The sequence below is a fragment of the Terrapene carolina genome, unplaced genomic scaffold (genome assembly GCF_002925995.2).
Source record: "Terrapene carolina triunguis isolate 2854851 unplaced genomic scaffold, T_m_triunguis-2.0 Scaffold231, whole genome shotgun sequence".
NCBI classification, from domain to species: Eukaryota; Metazoa; Chordata; order Testudines; family Emydidae; genus Terrapene; species Terrapene triunguis.
In genome coordinates this window covers 11,051,241-11,070,370 of record NW_020664582.1, presented here as the reverse complement: position 1 = coordinate 11,070,370, position 19,130 = coordinate 11,051,241, and the positions used below count along the sequence as shown (strand labels likewise).

The following is a 19,130-nucleotide window of genomic DNA, read 5'->3' as shown; positions in this document are numbered from 1 at the left end:
GAAGATCTGTGAGTAACCCTAGGGGTACACATACCCCTGATTGAGAACCACTGGGTTACACCACTCTAGAATGTGTGAGGTTAATCTTTTCTTGACAGATAGTAATTTTGTAATGAGCTTTAGATCAGTGTCTTGTTATACTATAATGTTGAGTCCAACAAAATCTTCCCTTGCTCTAGCTGGTGTTTCCGTAATTATTTCCAGTGCTGTTGCTTTGTAAGAACAACATATTGTCGCAGCTATTATGAAAAACAAATGCAATGTTTCACAGTAATTCCTAATTATATCTCATTTACTGATTTTTATAGTAAATCCAGAAAGCAATGATTCAGAATTCTGAAGTCAAACTCAGTTGGTAAGACAAGCTATAATATGTACATATGTGTGTACACACACACAATCTTAATACAATGTATTCATTAGTAACCAAATTATCCAGATGTGACCACTAATTCTGAAGCCTCATCTTGAGGTATGCTGGGTCTAATTTTCAGAAGTGCTTAGCGGTTGTAGTCAATGATAGCTACGAGTGCTCAGCACCTCTATAAATCCGGCCGTATTTATTTCAAATTGGACATCCATAATTAGTGGTCACGTCCCGTCCCCCCCCCAAAAAAATCCTGGCTTAGGTTTATATACATTAAACTGAGGCAAAGATATGTTAAAGCCCTGATTTTAAAGTTAAACAGGATTAGGGTTAGAGGTTAATAAACATTTTTCTGGTTGGACCATAACCCCTGCCATCCCCTGCAGGGGGCACTTGCTTAACATAGAGGTCCATATTCACCTCATGGTGCTTGTGCATTACCATTCCAGTCTTGCCAATGCTTCAGAACCTATGTAACTTTGTTCACATGATTTTGACAGGATTACTCACACGTGTAAAGTAACAAGTGCTTAGATGGTTTGCAGAATCAGGACTAAAGTAAGTAAAAATATGAGGTACAAACAAATGCAATGGAGAGTTTGTAAATCTGTTAGAATAATGAATAAATCATAATAAAATGTGGAACAAAAATTAAGATCTTTGAATGACAGATGCAATAGAAGTATTTTTATTAATTAGAAATACACTGCGGACGTGCAAGGATATTTCAGGACCACAGCTTACTTTACGAACCTCGCAAAGCAGACAAACACTGCTAGCTCTAGCAGACATAAACCGCTACTAACTACGCTTTCAAATCCCAGGAGCAGGTTTATTTTCAACACAGGTACAGAATACCACACCGAAGTGATCAACTGAAATGTAACAGACGGATGATTTGGCTACAGGTAGCACAAACAAAGAATGTATACAAACTAAGGCAAATCACCTCTTTGTCAGAGAATAGCTTGAAACAGGACTATTCCTAATACTTATCTAAAAGACCTTTTTGCTGTTTCTGTATACAAGGAGCAAAACACAGGTATTGTGCTCAAGATACTGGACACAAGTCACAAGTAATTTACAGTGGGAAACTGCAGTATCTAATTCATCCTGGGTCCCGGAGAAGATGCTGAAAGGAATGCAGCCCTAATATGCGACTGATGCCTCAAGAAAGTACACAAGATAATCTGTATGAATATCATATGGTGCTTCCCTGAGGTTATTTGGCAACCTGTGTGCTTCTGAGAAAGTGGTAACAGCTGCCTTGAGTAGCACTGATAGGAATGAGTGGAGCTGATTCAGATCTCTTCAGTAGCACAGTACCTGAAGGAGCCAGACTCTGCCAGTGGAAACAGCTTAACATCTTCACAGGCAACTTTCAAACACACTCTCAACTTTGAAAGCCAGAACTGTGCCAATCAACTGTGCCAATCAATAAGTACATTACAGGAGTTTCAGATTATGTTGGGACAATTTTTGCTGTTTCTAATCAGCAGCAAGCCAGTTTATGATTCACTTACAGATCAGGGGCAAGAGCAAGAAAAATGAGCTCTTGTTCTTTCTCTCCATCTTCTCCAGCATTTGTGATTTCCAATTTGTGAGGTTCGCAACATATTTAGTAAATACTCGGCTGCAAATTCATCCTTGCTGTAACTTCATTGATCCACTGTTCTGGGACATATGTGACCCATCTAATCTAACGGTGGCCCAGTTCTGAAAACATTTATGTAGGTGCATTGACTTCAATGGAACTACAAATGTACATTAAATTACACAAGTGTTTGTAGGGGTAGAGCCTGAATTTCCATACAGCAAGGTCTATCTTAGGCATCTGCAAAGCACTTGTGATTGTAGTATGTAGGTGCTTGCCTGTGAACAACCACCAAAATATCACATCTTATTTGCCGTTTGCTCTCAGTCAGAGAATTACACTAGGGAGGTTAGGTCCAAACTGGATTTTTCCCCTTTAAAAATATTTCTTCCATGCAATCTTCAAAAAGTGTTGTCATCATGGAGGGGCAAAGGGTATTTTAACAAGATCACGCTGCACCATTTTGGCGGGTTTTGTTTGTTCGTTTTTTGTTTTAATTCCTTGCAGGTAGTTTTTTCTCCGGGAGTGATCTATGTGTGCTAAACTCAAATTGGTGCACACACTGTTTGCCCTGTTGGTTGCTTCTATGCCTTAGATTCCTGCATTTCTCCAGAGGATGGTGTTTGCCTGCTTCCCTATTTAGCATCCCAGTGCAAGACACTTAGGGGTGAAGCTCTGTATTCTGAACCACATTCATGGCTCCCACTGACTTCAATGAGAGCTGTGAGCAGGCATCAAAAGACACAAAATGCAAACAAAACCTGATATTAAATCTTCTCTCTTTCGATGTACAATAATGAGGTTTGCTCATTAGTGGATCATGACACTAAGAAAAATTCCACCAAATGTTGGTGGATTGTTTGCAAAACCGGGCAATACTCTACATACAAATTTTCGCTGCCAATGTTTGTAAAATGTAATTGACATATCTAGTTTTACCAAAAATTCTTCATCTCTTCTACCAATATGTCAAACAAGATGCTAACAGTATTTAGAAGCCTATTCTTATCAGAATTTGGTTGATATAACTATTTTGAAGCTTTCAAGAAAGTACGTACTACTGAGTCTTCCTGGTACTGTGATGAGATTACACATGATGTGATCTTAGCTTCTTCTGTACTATTATAAAAACAGCACAATGATTTGGCTGTTGCCTTTTTAACAGAAGTTGGAATAATAAGAGATAGGGCTTGTATCCACAGGGAATTTGACCGGCAGTCTAATTATACCACTATAGTTCTGCCGGTCAATTTCCCTATGTAGATACGTTCCCAGTGTCATCTGGGGAGGAGTAAGAAGGGCTGTCAACTTGCTCACACTTGAGGGTGACACCTGCAAATTCACTCTGTCAGTCATTCTTCCTCTGACACTGAATTGCTACCCTGCCTGTCTAATTTAAATATATTTTAAAAAACTCTCTCTCACCATTTAGTAATTTTTTATGCATTTCCCATAACAATACTTTGGTTAGAGTCTAAGGACAATGAGTTGTAGAAAATTAAAGCTGCCTCCCAGATTTGAGCAGTATTTTCAAACTTACTCATGCATATATGGAATGTATCTTTACTTTGTGTCTGCCTCTTTTGGCTCATACACGTTGCATTTCCTAATACGATTTGGGAGAAACATTTTGAATTATTGGACTTCACTCCCTACAGGAATCACCACCTTAAAAATAAATTAATCAAGGATGTGATGTACAAAAATATACTTGCCTTATTAATTGTGAAGAGTGACATTTATTTTAACTTTGGATAGGACTGCTGAGTATGCTAGTAAATATTCAGTAGTAGATGTAATAATATAAGATTTCACTACAGTATCCGTTACTAAACCCGGGTCTACACTTCAGACATATATCAGTCTAGCTAAATTGCTCACGGGTGTGAAAAATCCACATCCCCTGAGCGACATAGTTATACCGAGGTAACCCTGTATAGACAGCACTGTGTGAATGGGAGAGCTTCTTCCATCAACACAGCTATTGCCTCAGGGGGAGGTGGATTAACTCTGTTGAGAAGGGAGAGAAGAATCCCGTTGTTTTGGAGGGAGGCGGAGGTCGCCGGTTTTAGAAGCAAGGTTCTTTATTGTCCATATCTGGCTCCGCTTCCGAGCAGGGTCATGACACCCAGGCCCAAGAGATCAGATCATCTCTGACGCTGCAGGGTCTCCCCCATCTCCCTTTGGTCCGAGTCAGTTTCACGTGCTGGTTTTCACACCCGAACAGATTATTGCCCCTCAAGCAGGGATCCATTTAAAACCAACCCCCACCTTTAAAAAAACAAACAAACCCACAAACGTATTTCTGTCAGTTGGGCTGGGCCAACGGTTCTTTTGTTGGCAGTTTACTTTGTTGGGGGGGGGGGAGGAAGCAGAGGGGGTTTAAGGCTCCCCTGGCCTAGATCCTTGATTCAACAGGCTCGGGCGGGGCAAGCCGGATGCTGCCCTGAGGCGATGCACTAACGCCAGCCACCCTGAGGCAAAGAGGGCCACGCCTGCAGGGGAACTGGCGGGCCAGCGTGAGGGGGACTGGGGGTAACACGGCGCCCTGCACCTACGCCTGGACCATGCCCCGAGGCCTGCCCGCGCCCCCAGGCCCAGCCCTCCCCCACGGAGCCTGGCAAGCAGTGGCTACCAGCCCCCGGTCATCTCAGGCTGACGGAAGTTCCTGCCCCTTTAGGCCCCTCCCGTGCCGCCCCAGCTACGAAATCGACCCCACTTGCCTCTCGTCTCTTGCCAGGCGCGTCCTTACCTCACCCCGCCCCCCCTCCGCTCGGATTGGCTGCTTCTCCTGCTCATCGCGTCCATCCCTGCCTCTGACTGGTCGTCTGGCCTCCGCGGAAGGTGGCACAAGCCGCTTCCTGATCCGTCACGGGAAACCTCCCCGTTACGATTTGAAGAACGACGGCTCCATCAGCACCCGTCACTCGTGAGAAGGGCTGTCCATCAACTTGAGTTCCCGCCTTCAAGCTCTATTGGCCCGGTGACCTTTTAGGGGGTGGGTTTTAGCTGCGGGGAGAGCCGGTTGGTCAGTTGGGAGAAACAGCGCTATGTGATTGGCCAGTAAGGTGAAGAAGGTGCGGCCATTCGAGGTGAGGGTTGTGTGAGGTGAGGGAATCTCGCGGGGTCTCGCCGGCACTTGGCGGGAAGGCGCGTGGTGATTGGATAGCAGGGCCAGGCAGGCGGGACTGAGTCTCGGAGTCTCTGCAGCGGCCGAAGCCTATGGGCTGGCTGAGCTCTGCTCTGCACGGTGATTGGCTAGGGGCGGCTCTCGCGGCGCCTGGTGGGCCGGGTCCGATTGGCTGCGGGCGGGTGTCGGGCACGCGCCCCGCATGGGTGGTGGGGAGGGGAGGCCGGGTGCGCGTGCCCGCCGCTCGCTCGCTGTGCGCTCCGCTCAGGGGCTCCGGGAGGAGGTGAGTCTCGGCAGCAGCGGCGGCGCCGGCGGGTCGGGCGGCCGAGGAGAAGGAGGCGGCGGCTGCCGGGGGGCGGAGCGGCGCCTTGCGGCGGGGGCCTGAGAACCCCCCTCCCTCCTCTCCTTCCCGCACACACTCTGCGGGAGACCCTCTCCCCTCCCCCCATCCCGGCTCCTGCTCCTTCCCCTCCCTGCCTGAGGGGGGGGGCTGCAGCCTCCGGGCTCCCCCCCACCCACGCCCCCCGCCCCGCACTGGGTCAGGCTGTCAGGGCCCCGGGGAGGCAGCCACAGAGGGGGCTGGGGCTCCTGCCGCCTCTCTGCCTCATCTCCCCCCGCTCGTTTTCTCCTCCCCCCTTTCTTCTCCTCTCATTGCCTTCCCCACTCCTTCATTTGTCACTTTTCCTCTCCCTTCTTCCATCCCTCCTCCGGTCTCACATCTTGATTTCAGCCCCCCCCCATTTATTTTATCCCCTTCTTTCCCTCCCCCTTCTGGTTCTCATCCCTTCTCTGGCTGCTCTGTGCGTGTGCACAGCGCGCTTCTCTGTCTTTCCAGGGAAAGTTGCAAGCCTCCAAGTTTTTAGTCTATTTCAGGGGGTGGGGGTATAAAAGAGGGAAGTGATGTAGGAGGCTTGGGGGGATCTCTGTGAAGGTTTTGACGTAGAGGATGTGGGAATGGAAGGGGTAGGCTTGTCAATACTCTCAAACTATTCCAGGGGGGTGACTTCAAATCCTTTCTCCGGGGGGGAGGGGGCGTGATCATTTTATTTCTAAAGACTGGCGCAAAAAGCCCCAACAACCCAAGGATGGAGTTTTAGTCGCCAACCACGGCAGAACTCTTGGGGGGGAAAGGGGGGTTTGGGGCGCACAGGCTCACGTGTACGTGAAAAGATTCGTCCGAGTATTTGGCTTGATGGAGATGTGAAGCTAGTTGAGCTCAATGCTTTTAAAGGTGGGCCGTGTATGATGAAACCTGACTTCTTTTAAAGTGTAGCAAATTTCATTTTTTATGGCCAAATGACAGCTTGACCCAGTTGTTATCCAGTCAAAGGGGCATTTTTTTGAATGTCTCTTTGTGGCACAACAGCCAACGCAAAAATGATGGCGGCTTACAATGGCGGTACGTCTGCAGCTGCAGCAAGTCACCACCACCACCATCATCACCACCTTCCTCACCTCCCCCCTCCTCACCTCCATCACCACCACCACCCTCAACATCACTTGCATCCAGGCTCTGCGGCTGCGGTACATCCCGTACAGCAGCATGCCTCTTCGGCAGCTGCGGCCGCCGCAGCTGCGGCCGCCGCTGCGGCCATGTTAAACCCAGGGCAGCAACAGCCATATTTCCCATCACCGGCACCGGGTCAGGCCCCTGGACCAGCTGCAGCGGCCCCTGCTCAGGTACAGGCTGCAGCAGCTGCTGCAGTTAAAGCGCACCATCATCAGCACTCACATCATCCACAACAGCAACTGGATATTGAGCCGGACAGACCTATTGGATATGGAGCCTTTGGTGTTGTCTGGTGAGTACAGAAAATAAACTCAGCTAATTTTTCCTTTTCATTATTTGCCGAATCATAACTCATTTTTGTCATTTGGGCCTGAATACAAGAAAGCTACTTACTTACAAATTGCTTTTAGTGATTCATATCTATTGTAGAAAGTTGGTTTCACTTGTTTTTGTGGGGCAACAATCTCGTACCATTAGGCCATGCCATAAGCCAAGTCAGTTTTTGGATGACACCATTATTTTGAGATAAATGCAACATATTTATACATACCTTAAAAACTTTATACTACGAGAATGAAATGGCATTTGTTTTCCTTAGAGGTGAACTCCACAGCTTTAAAACAAAATATAAATTTTAGATAACAATTGAGTAATAGAATATACTTTTAGACTTAAGAGTTTCAAATGGGAAATGTGAAAATTAATTTTTTCTTTAGACACCTGCTAAGATTTTAGTTGAGCATACTACATTTGCTCTACAGTAACACATTACAGACCACCTAAGACAGTGATCCCTGTACTTTGCACTTTCCTCATAAATGGGTATTTCTGTCTTACTGTAGCTCTGAATGTCCTGTCTTCTCCCCAGCCACTTATTTCAGTTGATCTTATTTTTGGAACTTAATCTCTTAAAATAGAATTTGTGACCAGTCCAACTTTAGCCTATTTAATTCCCCTTAGTCCTCCTTTCCAGGGTCACGGAAAGAAAACCAGCGTTTATTTTTCATTTTTATGATGTGTTGATTTTAAATCAACAAATTTACCACTGACTTGAAGATGCGTTAGAAACACGCAGTATGTCTGGGTTTTGTTTTTTGACAGAGCAGGCATATTGCAGCACACTTCCTGTATCACAGATATGAAGTCACAAGCATATAATTGTGGCGTAACTCCACAAAACTTCTCACTGTATTTGTTTAATATAACTTCTTGGTGTCATTTAAGGGACATCTGCCTTAGCAGCTTTCCTATAATTTCATTTTACTTAATTAAAAGTACTGCACCCTTTAAAGCTGTGATTGTCTTTGTATGCTGGTACATATTGCAGCTCCAGAGTGTTTTACAGTAGAAGTCTTTGAAAAACAAGACTTTATTCTTTTTTAAAGGTAGGTGATTGATAAACTATCCAGACAAATGTATTCATTACAAAATCATGTTTTTAAGAAGACAAAATTTGTGGCTTAAACTAGATAAGCCTTAAGGGGCTGAGTTAATATTTTAACCTGCATTTTTACTGTTTAAGAGAAAACTTTGAATTTTGAGATCTCCATACTGTAAATTAATGACATATTAATTTTTCAAAGTCAAGAGATGACACATGTTTATAAAGAGCCTGAATTACTGTATCCCTAGTGCAGGTGTTCTTGCCACTATTCAGTGTAACATGATTTAAATTTAAGATAACGAGAAAGAAGTCCACTGTAAAGATATATCCAAAGATTATTTCCACCTGTCCCTGTTTTTTATTACTCGAGATATATCTATGTCTATATTTGGGAATATACTTTCCTGTAGGCTTTGTTAATTTTGGCTACTATGTAAGATCACATCCTATTCTTTATCATTTGGTGCATACATACATTGCTACTGTATGGATTTCCTTAGATTTCTGTTTTGACTGTTCTGTTTGCAAACAAGCTGCAAAAAGAGACCTGCTTTTGTTATTTTAGTACTTTGTAAATATTTCATTTTGATGAAATAAAGATGCAGAGTAAATAGTAAAGTATTTCAGCATTAACAATGACAGCAAGAAAAAGGAAAATATGTTGTTGAAATAGCAGTTGACTGTGTGACTACAGTAGAATGATGGCCAAATGTTTCACTGGTATTAACTTAGCCCTGATCCATGCAGATGGAAGGGTCTCCCAGTGTGGCTTCAGTTGCAGAATTGTGATCTCATTATTTACCTCAAGATAAACTGTGAAATTTTTAATTAAAAATGGTTAAGATCACCATAGTGTGGCGCACAGGTATCATCCAGTATGGAACTTAGTATATTCCTATGCACTGAGCAATTAGTTATGTTTAAATTATATATTTGCAATTAGTTCCTGTTTTGCACATACAATTATCTCAGAATGTAGTATAAATATTTTGTTTCTGTGTGGTCTATTCTATGCATCTGATGAAGTGGGCTGTAGCCCACAAAAGCTTATGCTCAAATAAATGTGTTAGTCTCTAAGGTGCCACAAGTACTCCTGTTCTTTTTGAGATAATTCAGTGGTCCTTGCTCTGCTTTTGGCATTTGATGTTATCATCGCTTGCAGGTGAAATGCATCCAGAATTTAAGATTTAGCATGTAAGCAAATTGTGTTTTAAAATATAAGAATGCATTTATAATTTATGTTTATCTACATGAAATCACCTAAAATCATTAGATATGAAAAATGTAAGTTTGGTACCTGTGTAACCTGAGAGCTGTAATAAAACCTAAACTAATTTTATACAATGAATCTCTCTCTTCCTAAACACACAGTGGCACTAATTAATTGCTGAAAAAAGTAATGCATGTGATTTTGAAGGAAATTGGTATTACTTCTGCATGTAGATGAGATATTTGTAGAAGTAATCCTGCAATTTACCATTCAGATTTATCACTGAATAGTTAGTCAACTGGGACTTGATTTATCTTGGTGCTGAATGTAGCTAGTGAAATAAGTTATCAGTAGTGGACAGTTTTGTAAAGGTATTGAATTTCCTGTTAGCTGGCTGGTAAAGATTTTGTTTTGACAATTGAATTAATGTTTGTAATTAACAGTGCCTGTTAGGTTTTGTTTACATCCAAAGGTTTTAGTTTATTTGGCTGGTACTCTGATGTTTTGGTGCAGCCAGTGTGCTGTTGTACTTCACCACTCATGAGTTGTCAAAGCATCATGCTTCAGTGTTTTCCATACTATCTCATTCAGACTTGTACTGCTACTGTTGTCCATATACACAGATTATATCCTTGTTTATGTGGGCACCACTGCAGCATAATTTGAGTATCCTTGACAAATGTCATCTCCCTCAACTACAGGTAGATTCTGAAATAAGCTTAACTTAGCTGGTTTAGCCATAAGGAATCTCCAACAGACTGAATAGCCATAAATAAATCACTTTACTGTTCAGGGTCCAGTACATTTTAGTAAAGAATAAACAGGTACGTGCAGTAACTTAACCAAAGACTGGTACTTACGAAAAAAAAAGTTGTTAAAATCAGTGAAGGGTTTAAAAGTGCCTTAGCCAGGGACATCTGAAATTTGTTTAACTGAGGTCTCTGTTGTCAACTTGCCAATAGTCCAAGGACTATAATGTAACTTGCTTAAAACAGAGCAGTTTGCAGATGTCCTGGTCTTTAAAGGATCAGTGTAAACTCAAACTTACATTTGTTAAAAATTCTGCCTTATAAATCTTTATCCTTAGTGAAAGTTCTGTGTGTATTCCCTATTTGATCCTATATATGTTTTTTGGAAGACTCCTGCACATCCTTAGAATGTGCACATGCACAAGGAGCTGTCCTCCACGGGAGTGCTTCTGTGTTGCTAGGGAGACCTGCTGCCAGCTGGTGGGATTCCCCTACAAAGAAGGGGGCTGTGGCTCAGGGGCTTGGTATCAGAGAGGAAGAGAAAACGCTAGTGCCTGTAAAGCTTCCCCAGGATGGATGTAGAGAAGCTGAAGCAGCCACTGCAGAGCACCCCACTGCACCCTGGGCCAATGATGAGGGATGGATGCTGCCAGGGAGCCCCTTAGGAGAGCAAATGAGGAACTACTTGTGCTGCTCGTGGGAGTTGGATCTGTTTTTGCTGCCAGCGTGCTCCCACAATAGGAGGTGAAAGACATAAAGGGATTGGGAACACTTCATGGTGGTCAGGAGACACTATAGATGCTTATAGTTCCAGTAGTATCTGGAGCATCCCTCCCAGAAGGGTGAGGAACCAGTGCTGGAGAAGATCTTTTGGGAAACCTTCTTAAGTGATTTTGACAGTTTGCTTGCATATGTGGGGAGCCGGGGTTTGTGTGTGGGAGGGAGAACAGTGTTTTAGAAGGTGCTTACTACAGCTACTAATGTTAATACCTAGATCTTAAATAGTGCTTTTCATCTGTAGATCCCAAAGCACTTTTCAAAGGAAGGAGGTCAGTGTCATTATCCCCATTTTACAAATAAGGAAACTGAGGCATGGGGCTTTGAAGAGATTGGCCTAAAGTGACTGAGCAGGCCAGTAGTGGAGTTGGGTACTAAACTGAGGTCTCCTTAATTCCAGTCCAATGTCATATCCATGAGGATACAGCATCCTTACTTGTGGTCGATTTCCTAAGGTGTGTGGGAGAAATCCATTTAGTTTCTTAAAAGGTGATGGTAAGGGATTGCTTTTGGAGGGAAGTCCAAATTTAAAGTGGTGTCAATGTAATGCACAGAAAACGTACAAACTCTAAAAAGCTTAAAAACTTGATAGCTTAATTTACTAGCATTCACATTTTAAGTACATAGATTTGAACAGTGGCAACTACCACTTTGTATTTTTGTGTAGTTCATGGAAGAGGATGTATATGGCTTCCAGCTCATTGTATAATGTAATGTCCTCTCACTGGTGCATCTGAACTTCAGGCACTAGGATGTCAACATATATTTGTATACAAATTATGTGTATACAAATAAGCTATAAAACTGAAGACCAATCCAATTTTGAAGCGTCAAATTGAAATGAGTTTTAAAGTGTTCATTTTCTTCAAGTTGAAAAAAAAATCCTAAAGGTTAACACTGTCCCTTATGGCTTACCAAGTGGTCTGGTTCATATAAAGATGGGACTGTAGCTTGAAACTGTATTAAAGATAAGGACAGTCAGGAGATGCAGTTGCTCCCTGGCCCGTACTTAGATCTGAAATGGTTAAAGCAAATACTAAGTAGCTACTGAAAAAATGATTATTTGTAATTGATATTAAGTGGATAAAATGTGGGCCTGGAATTTGTTTCAAAGTGAGGTACATCATTGATATTAAATGCTCCAGCTATGAAGATGTTTCTTGAATCAACTGATAACCTTTTAATATTTTTGTGAAAGAGTTTTGTGTGCTGAGCAAGAGTACAGTACAGATTATTTGTTTTGGAAAAAATATGTTGGCGGGTATAGTAGAACAAACAATTGAGGCTGTACGTTCAGAATCCTATAAACAAGTGTAGGATAAACTCTCCTTTTGTGTCCAGGTGCTGATGGGAACCAGGATGCTGTTTTGCATTGGGTGTTAATGCAAATCCAAGCTATAAAAGCCTAGAGCGAGTTTAGTAAAGTATGGAAACTCAGCAGATAGTTGAATGATTAAAAAGCTTTCATTAAACAGCTTTCAAGAGGAGTTTTGTTATGTTTGCAGACATTAGCTTTTGTGGAGCCATTTTGTGTGAAGGTAATTTTCCAATGACACAAAGCTCACCTGTGAGAACCAGGAGACACATTTATAGTGGTGGTGTTTTTTTTTCCTGCTAGCAAACACTATGTTATCCATTCAGCAAATGAATCAGGAAGTGATTCTAACAATCAGAAAAATATTCCTGTGTTGACTGACATCTGGGAAGGCGGTTACTCACTTTGTTTTCAAATACTTCATCTGCAGCTTTGCAATAATCTAGAATGATTTTTCCAATATTGGCATAAAAGAAAACCTATCTGAAAGTTTTTCCTTGGAGTTTTAAATGCTAATGAGGCTGAGTAATACTTGAACCGCAAACAGGAAATGCTAGCTCAACTAGATATAGCCAGGTATCCGTAGGAGGCTATAGAAGTAGTAATCCATACTGATAACGTATTATCCATAGAGAAGGCCACTGCTGAAACTGTTGTAACAAAACAAAACACGCTAATTGAGCAAACCTGAGACAATTCCAAGGAGACTATTGAAAAAAGTACTAATATGACTAATGGTCTGGAGTTGGTCTTTGCCAAGTAAAGAATATAACTTAATTTTCTTCTTTTTTTCTGAAGAAAAATCCCCTATTCAAAATATGCCATAAAATATCAGTTTTGCCCAGTAAAACTCTCTCTCCTCATGATGGACTCTAGAACTCTGTTTAGGAGTGTATAAATAAAATGGAAAAAAGTGCGTGCGTGTGTAAATTAAAAAATGTTCCTGACCAAATGCTTGTTTACACCTGGAAAACTCAACTGCAGAAAAATGGGTATTACATTCAGCATTGCTGATAATTCTCTCTTCTAGATATCTATAAATGTCAGTTCATTCAACGAATTTATCTGGTTTGTCTAGAGCAATACCATAATCTGAAAATTTGATATACACGTTTCTGATAGAAAAGCATATTATCACAGTTACTGCTTCCATAGTTTGTCTTGCTGTGTGAAGATCTATTCAGAACACCCAGAAATATGAGATACTGAGGTTGGCGTTGACGTTGTAGTACAATTTCCTGACTTCTACTTTAATCTAATGTGTAGGTTTGAAATGTGACCACTAATTGTTCATCTAGGCAGAAACTCTGTATTAGTAGCAGGCTATCTTGAATGGATTGAAGACATTGGGTGGGACCACTTCAAACTTGAAAATTACATTAGAGATTTATCTGTGAAGCATTCCTGTACTTGTATCATGGTATAATAAATTCTTTTGTTGCCTGAGACATCTAATGCAGCTAATCATCATTTCTTAACTAAGATATTATGTCAGTTTCATATCATTGGTGCTTTGAGGAAACCATGACGAAGCCTGAGGCAAAGATGCAGTGCTGACAATGAGACCATGACAGAGCAGTGCATATATTGTACCGAACACTGACCACCACGCTTTAAGAATAAATGGGTATACATCCTTATATGGGTATGCTGGTATTGCTGAAAGGAGTGCTATATTTAAATAATTCAGGGTTGTGATTTTCAGAGTTGCTTGTTGGTTGTAAAGAAATACATCATGGTAGCATGATCTTATTCTTTAAATTTTATGTTGGGTAAATTGAGATGCTCCTTATGTATCAAAATTTCACTTCCCAACATTTGTGAAAAGAGAGAACCTATTGTAACATAGATATAATCTTTCCCTAGTGTTGCTGAATTAAATCAAATGTATGTACATGACATCTCTAAATATTTTTGTTTGTCATGAGGTGTTGTACAGGAAAAAATTTTCTTTCGGTATTGGCATAGTTCCTTATTATATCCACTTACTAGCTATGAAGAAACTATCTGGAAACTGGGTAACATATTAAGTAATAAAGTCTGAATTGTTGCCTTGCAAGATGGCATAAAAAACAAGGAATATGGACAATATATTTTTTTTCCTCTCAAAGGTGAGTGAGACTCTTTTCAGGGAAATCAGTTTGCAGTAAGTTATGCACAGGTCATTGTTTCATGACTAACTTCATATGCCATTTTGTTCTATTATACCATTTGCAAGTCTTTATATTGTTTGTATCCATATGTAAATGCATGTTGGCAATACAGCACATGATAGAATCCAATATTTGTTCTTTCAGCTCAGCTCTGCAAATGTTATAGCTGAACAGCTTGTAACTGGATTGGGAATCAAAATTAGGTTTTCACAAGATATTTATATTTCAGATGTGACTCCCCCCGTTCCCCGACTAATGCATTTTTTTTTTAGCTCTTAATTTGTTTTTACTTAGGAGTTTTAGGAGAGAATACACAAAAAACAGAATTTGAGTCAATTGTCCACTTTTAGAAGAAACAAAATGCATGAAGCATTTAGCAACAGACCAAGGCAGGGTGGTAAGAGTGAAGCAGAGTAACAAGCATTTGTGTGGCACATGCGTGTTGCCACCAGGCTATGTTGTGGGGTATGCTAGTTGCCTAATTTCTTTGGAGAACCATGGAACTGGGGGAGAGAAGAGAGTCAGAATTAATGCTCTCTGGAACCAGGGGCTGGGATGCGAGATGGGAGGAAGTTGTTGACATGTCTGATTCTGAGCTGGCTTGTGATTGTTATATCTGGGACTCATTTAGCCTTAATCCACTTGGGTAGGATTTTTAAAAACTTAATCCTATTTACCTGTGAGTCTGGGATATGAAATATGAGGTAGCATTTTGAGTTGTTTTCCATGAAAGACTGAATTTTTGTTGTTAAAATGAATATCTTAAATAAATAGAATTCTAAAATTGGAATATTTAGAAACCATTTCAGAAGGTGCTATGAGTCAAAATTAGCTTTAAATATATGTTAACTTTTTTTTGCGGGGGGTGGTGGAATCTTGAATGTTTGCTATGCTACGCAGAATGGTGTGTGTGTGGGAGGTGGTTGGGGGTGTGTGTTTGTGTGTTTTTGCAGGCTCATATATGGAAATATAGTCTCATCTGTTTTGAATTTCCAGGACTGCTTTTGAAGTTCTGCTTATCTGGCCTAGTATAAGATATTGAAAAGTAGCTTGCCCGTTAACTTTTTGGTTTTGAATTGGACAAGACATTGCTCCCAATTTTTGCGGTCGTGGTTTTGTTATCCAGGTGGTGTACATATTTGATCTTTCATTACTCAAAAGTTTAGAGTGTTGTCAACTGGCAAGCCCCTTTTGTAAAGAGAGCAACAAAGGTGGGTTTTTTTCCTGATTATTCCTGCTTGTCTTGGGGAGGGGAATGAACCCCTTTTCTGGGTTGGTATAGAGTATGTAGGACACCGTACAAACACTTTGCATGATCCAGATTCTTCAGTTTGTTTTTATGTAGGAAGATTAAAATGCTTTTATTAGTTTACCTGTGGAGTAGATCTATCTTCAGACAAACCAAGGTTCAGCGTTTCAGATTACATGGTTGCCATTACAACCCATTCCAATATTGTCAATCATCTCATAATCATTGTATTCCCTGTACAGTACTTAGTATAGGGAGTACTGAAGTAACTTTAATTATTTGCAAATTAGAGTTGTAAAGATTATGATGGAGACCCACTGCATGAGCTTAGGTGAAATGAACAAATTGTGCTTGTTTCAGTGTGTGACTCTGTATATGTATGAGAACATTCAGTGTACATTCGAATGTTGTGAAATTTAGTTTTCTAAATAAAAGTAGCTATTGCACATGAACCAAAGTAATAAGGTTGAGAATTTAAATGCAGAAATGTCAGAAAATCCAAAACTATATTATTCTTAGTTGTGGTAACATCAGTTTTGCATATACTAGACACAAGTTAACAACATATGCATTAGTAGCATGCTAAGTGACCCAGTTAAAGTAGTTGTGGGAACCTAATAATGCTGGATTTTATGACATGTGAACATTTAAATTATGAACTATAATGTTGAATAAACATGGGAATTTTAGTGACTGAATTTATAATAATCTAATTTGGGCTTTTGCAGTAATTAGGCCGCTATAATAGTGTTACGTGGATGTGCTTTATAGCTGCCATTTAAACAAAATGGTTCACTTTAACTTTTTTTGAGCGGTCTTGGTTTTGATATAAATGTAGTCTGCCAAAACAACAAACCTACCAAACCAAAACCTAGAGTGTCAAAAATGTTAAAACATGAAATCATGCTTTAAAGTACAGCTGGGCTGTAGGAATTACTGGTAGCAACTATGGAGCAAATAGTTATTGCAAAATTTGTTATTAAAAATACCAATAAAAACAAGGTGTAAGACTTGAGGTGAGATGGGAAAGAAAATACATGCAGGGAAAGGAATACAGGAGTTATACAATTATAGAACAGGGCTGTTATCTTAGTGGAAAGATTTTAATAATCAAGACAAAAATTCCATCAACTTTTTTTCTGTACTCTTTGCCACCATTAATATGTAGTGTGTGTTTGCTTGCAATGTTTAGATTTGATTTTTTTTGTAAATCCTAGGCCCTGTCTACATGTGCAGGGCGCAGCTGCATTGCGTCTGGTGAAGATGCTCTATGCCGATGGGAGAGAGCTCTCCCATTGGAATAATAAAACCACCTCCACAAGCAGCAGAAGCTATGTCTGCAGGAGAAGCTCTCCTGCCGACATAGTGCTGTCCACACCGGTGCTTGTGTCTGTGTAAATTGTCACTTGAGGGGGGAGGGGGGAAAAGTGTTATTCATTCCCTGAGCTACATAAGTTCTGCCAACATAAGCTATAGTGTAGATATCGCCCTAGTTTTTGTGCTTACAGATATGTCTATACTACAAAGACTATACTGGTATAGCTGCATTCCTATAGCTATGCTGGCATAACCCTGTAGTGTAGATGTAGCCTACACCAATGGAAGGTGCTTATGTCTGTGTGGATTTTTCACACCTCTGACCGATGTAGCTATGCTGACAAAATCCCCATTGTAGACACAGCTGTGTCACTGGAAGAGTGCTTCCGTTGCTGTAACTAATGTTCCTACACTAAGGGTATGTCTACACTGCACAGTTGTTGCCAAAACTTTTGTCTTTCGCGGGTACTTAAACACCCCTCACCCCCCCGCAAAAGACAAATGTTTTGCTGACGCAAGCGGCAGTGTGAACGCGGCTTTGTGGGCAGGAGCACTCTTTTTCTTTGCAAATCTGTGAAAGTACCTCACTACCTTTCTCCAGTGTTGAAGACATGAGAGGAAGTATTTGCTTAAGGATTAGCAACAGAAAAGAGAGGACTAAGGGGGGATCTGATAGAGGTCTATAAAATCATGACTGATGTGGAGAAAGTAAATAAGGAAGTGTTATTTACGCCTTCTGATAACACAAGAACTAGGGGTCACCAAATGAAATTAATAGGTAGCAGGTTTAAAACAAACAAAAGAAAGTATTTCTTCACACAACGCAGTCAACCTGTGGAACTTTTTGCTAGAGGCTGTTGTGAAGGTCAAGACTATAACAGGGTTCAAAAAAGAACTAGATAAATTCATGGAGGATAGGTCCATCAATGGCTATTAGCCAGGATGGGCAGGAATGGTGTCCCTAGCCTCTGTTTGCCAGAAGCTGGGAATGGGCGACGGGATGGATCACTTGATGATTACTTGTCCTGTTCATTCCCTCTGGGGCACCTGGTTTTTGGCCACTGTTGGAAGACAGGATACTGGGCTAGATGGACTTGTGGTCGACCCAGTATGGCCATTCTTATGAAATCTATCTGGTGAACTTTTGATTTTGTTTGTGAGCTTTTTAGAATATAGTACAGTATAGACAGCACACATTATGATTTAGTGTAACATCCCTTTAAGATTTTGTGTTTAAAAAAAAAAAAAGTCATTGTGATCTGATGCGATAGTAGCATCAGGTTCACTCTTCTGTGTTCCTCAGTACCAAATAATTCAGTTGTTAAACTCCTTTTCTGTAAATCAGCCATTGTTTCCCAAAGGGTAACTACTATTTGTACACATACGTGTGTGTGTGTGAGTATAATAAAACATTTACACGTGTGTATTGGAATACAATATTAAGTTTTGAATCCGCCTAAAATCTTTATAAGGACAGGGAACACTTAGTGAAAATTTCCTTAACTAAAATGTCATCCATTATTCAAAAAGTGTACACTTGACTGCAGAATTGATTTACAAGCACTAATTTAAGCCTTGTCTACCTCTAGAGGAAGTCATGCTATTTCTACCCTATCCCACAACGTGTCTACATAAAAAAGTGGTTCAGCTGATTGTTATGGTAACAACAATCATTGCAGTTTACCCCAGTATTGTGTTGGGAGTAAAGTCTCAATTGATTGAGGTTCAGTCAGTTAGAATGCCATTGTGGATGCGACACACTAGCACAGTTGGTGCACTGCCAACACTGAGAGCTGTCATCTTTGTCATCTCCCTTAGCTGTCAAATTTCCTTAGTGAGTGAAATTTTAGTGGCTTGGCTGAGAACCTGCCGAGATGAAGCTGATGGAATTAGTGGAGTGGGGGATCATGGTGAGGAAGCTGGGGAGGTAAGCTGGGAGGGGCTGAGAAACTGCAGAGTTGGAGAAAGGCATTTCTGGTCTGGTAATGGAGGTGGGGAGAAACATGGCTTGGGGGAATGTTTCTGGGGAGGGGGAAAGTGTGGGATGTGGCATGGGGACAGAGAAGGGAGGCTCGTTGGCTGAGGCAGCTGTCAGATCTTACAGTTGGCAAAGATGTCAGCTACCTCTCCTGAACCAGGGTAAGGCAACTCTACTTTGGATACAAGGACAAGCTTTACAGCACTTTAAGATGGCTAGTGTGGATGTGCTCAATTGTTTGTGTTTTAGTTAATTGTTCTGCAGACAACTGAGTGCTGAAGGTGTAGGTAAGACCTCATCTATGTAGTTCTAAAGTACATTGTTTAGTAGAGGCTGTAAGTCTTTTGCTTTACTGTGAGTCAAACTAGCTATTATACCCAATTTTGTAAAGTAGACC

General features: G+C 41.1%; 1 protein-coding gene across 1 annotated transcript in view; it reads left to right on the top strand.

Annotated features, from left to right (window-relative positions):
* The first annotated feature begins 5,569 nt into the window (after positions 1-5,569).
* Positions 5,570-19,130, top strand: part of NLK (nemo like kinase) — a 105,884-nt gene continuing 92,323 nt past the window's right edge. Inside the window, exon 1 of the mRNA XM_026656572.2 lies at positions 5,570-6,893. Coding sequence (XP_026512357.1) covers positions 6,436-6,893 — 458 coding nt within the window. The 5' untranslated portion in view covers positions 5,570-6,435. The remainder of the gene's footprint in view (positions 6,894-19,130) is intronic.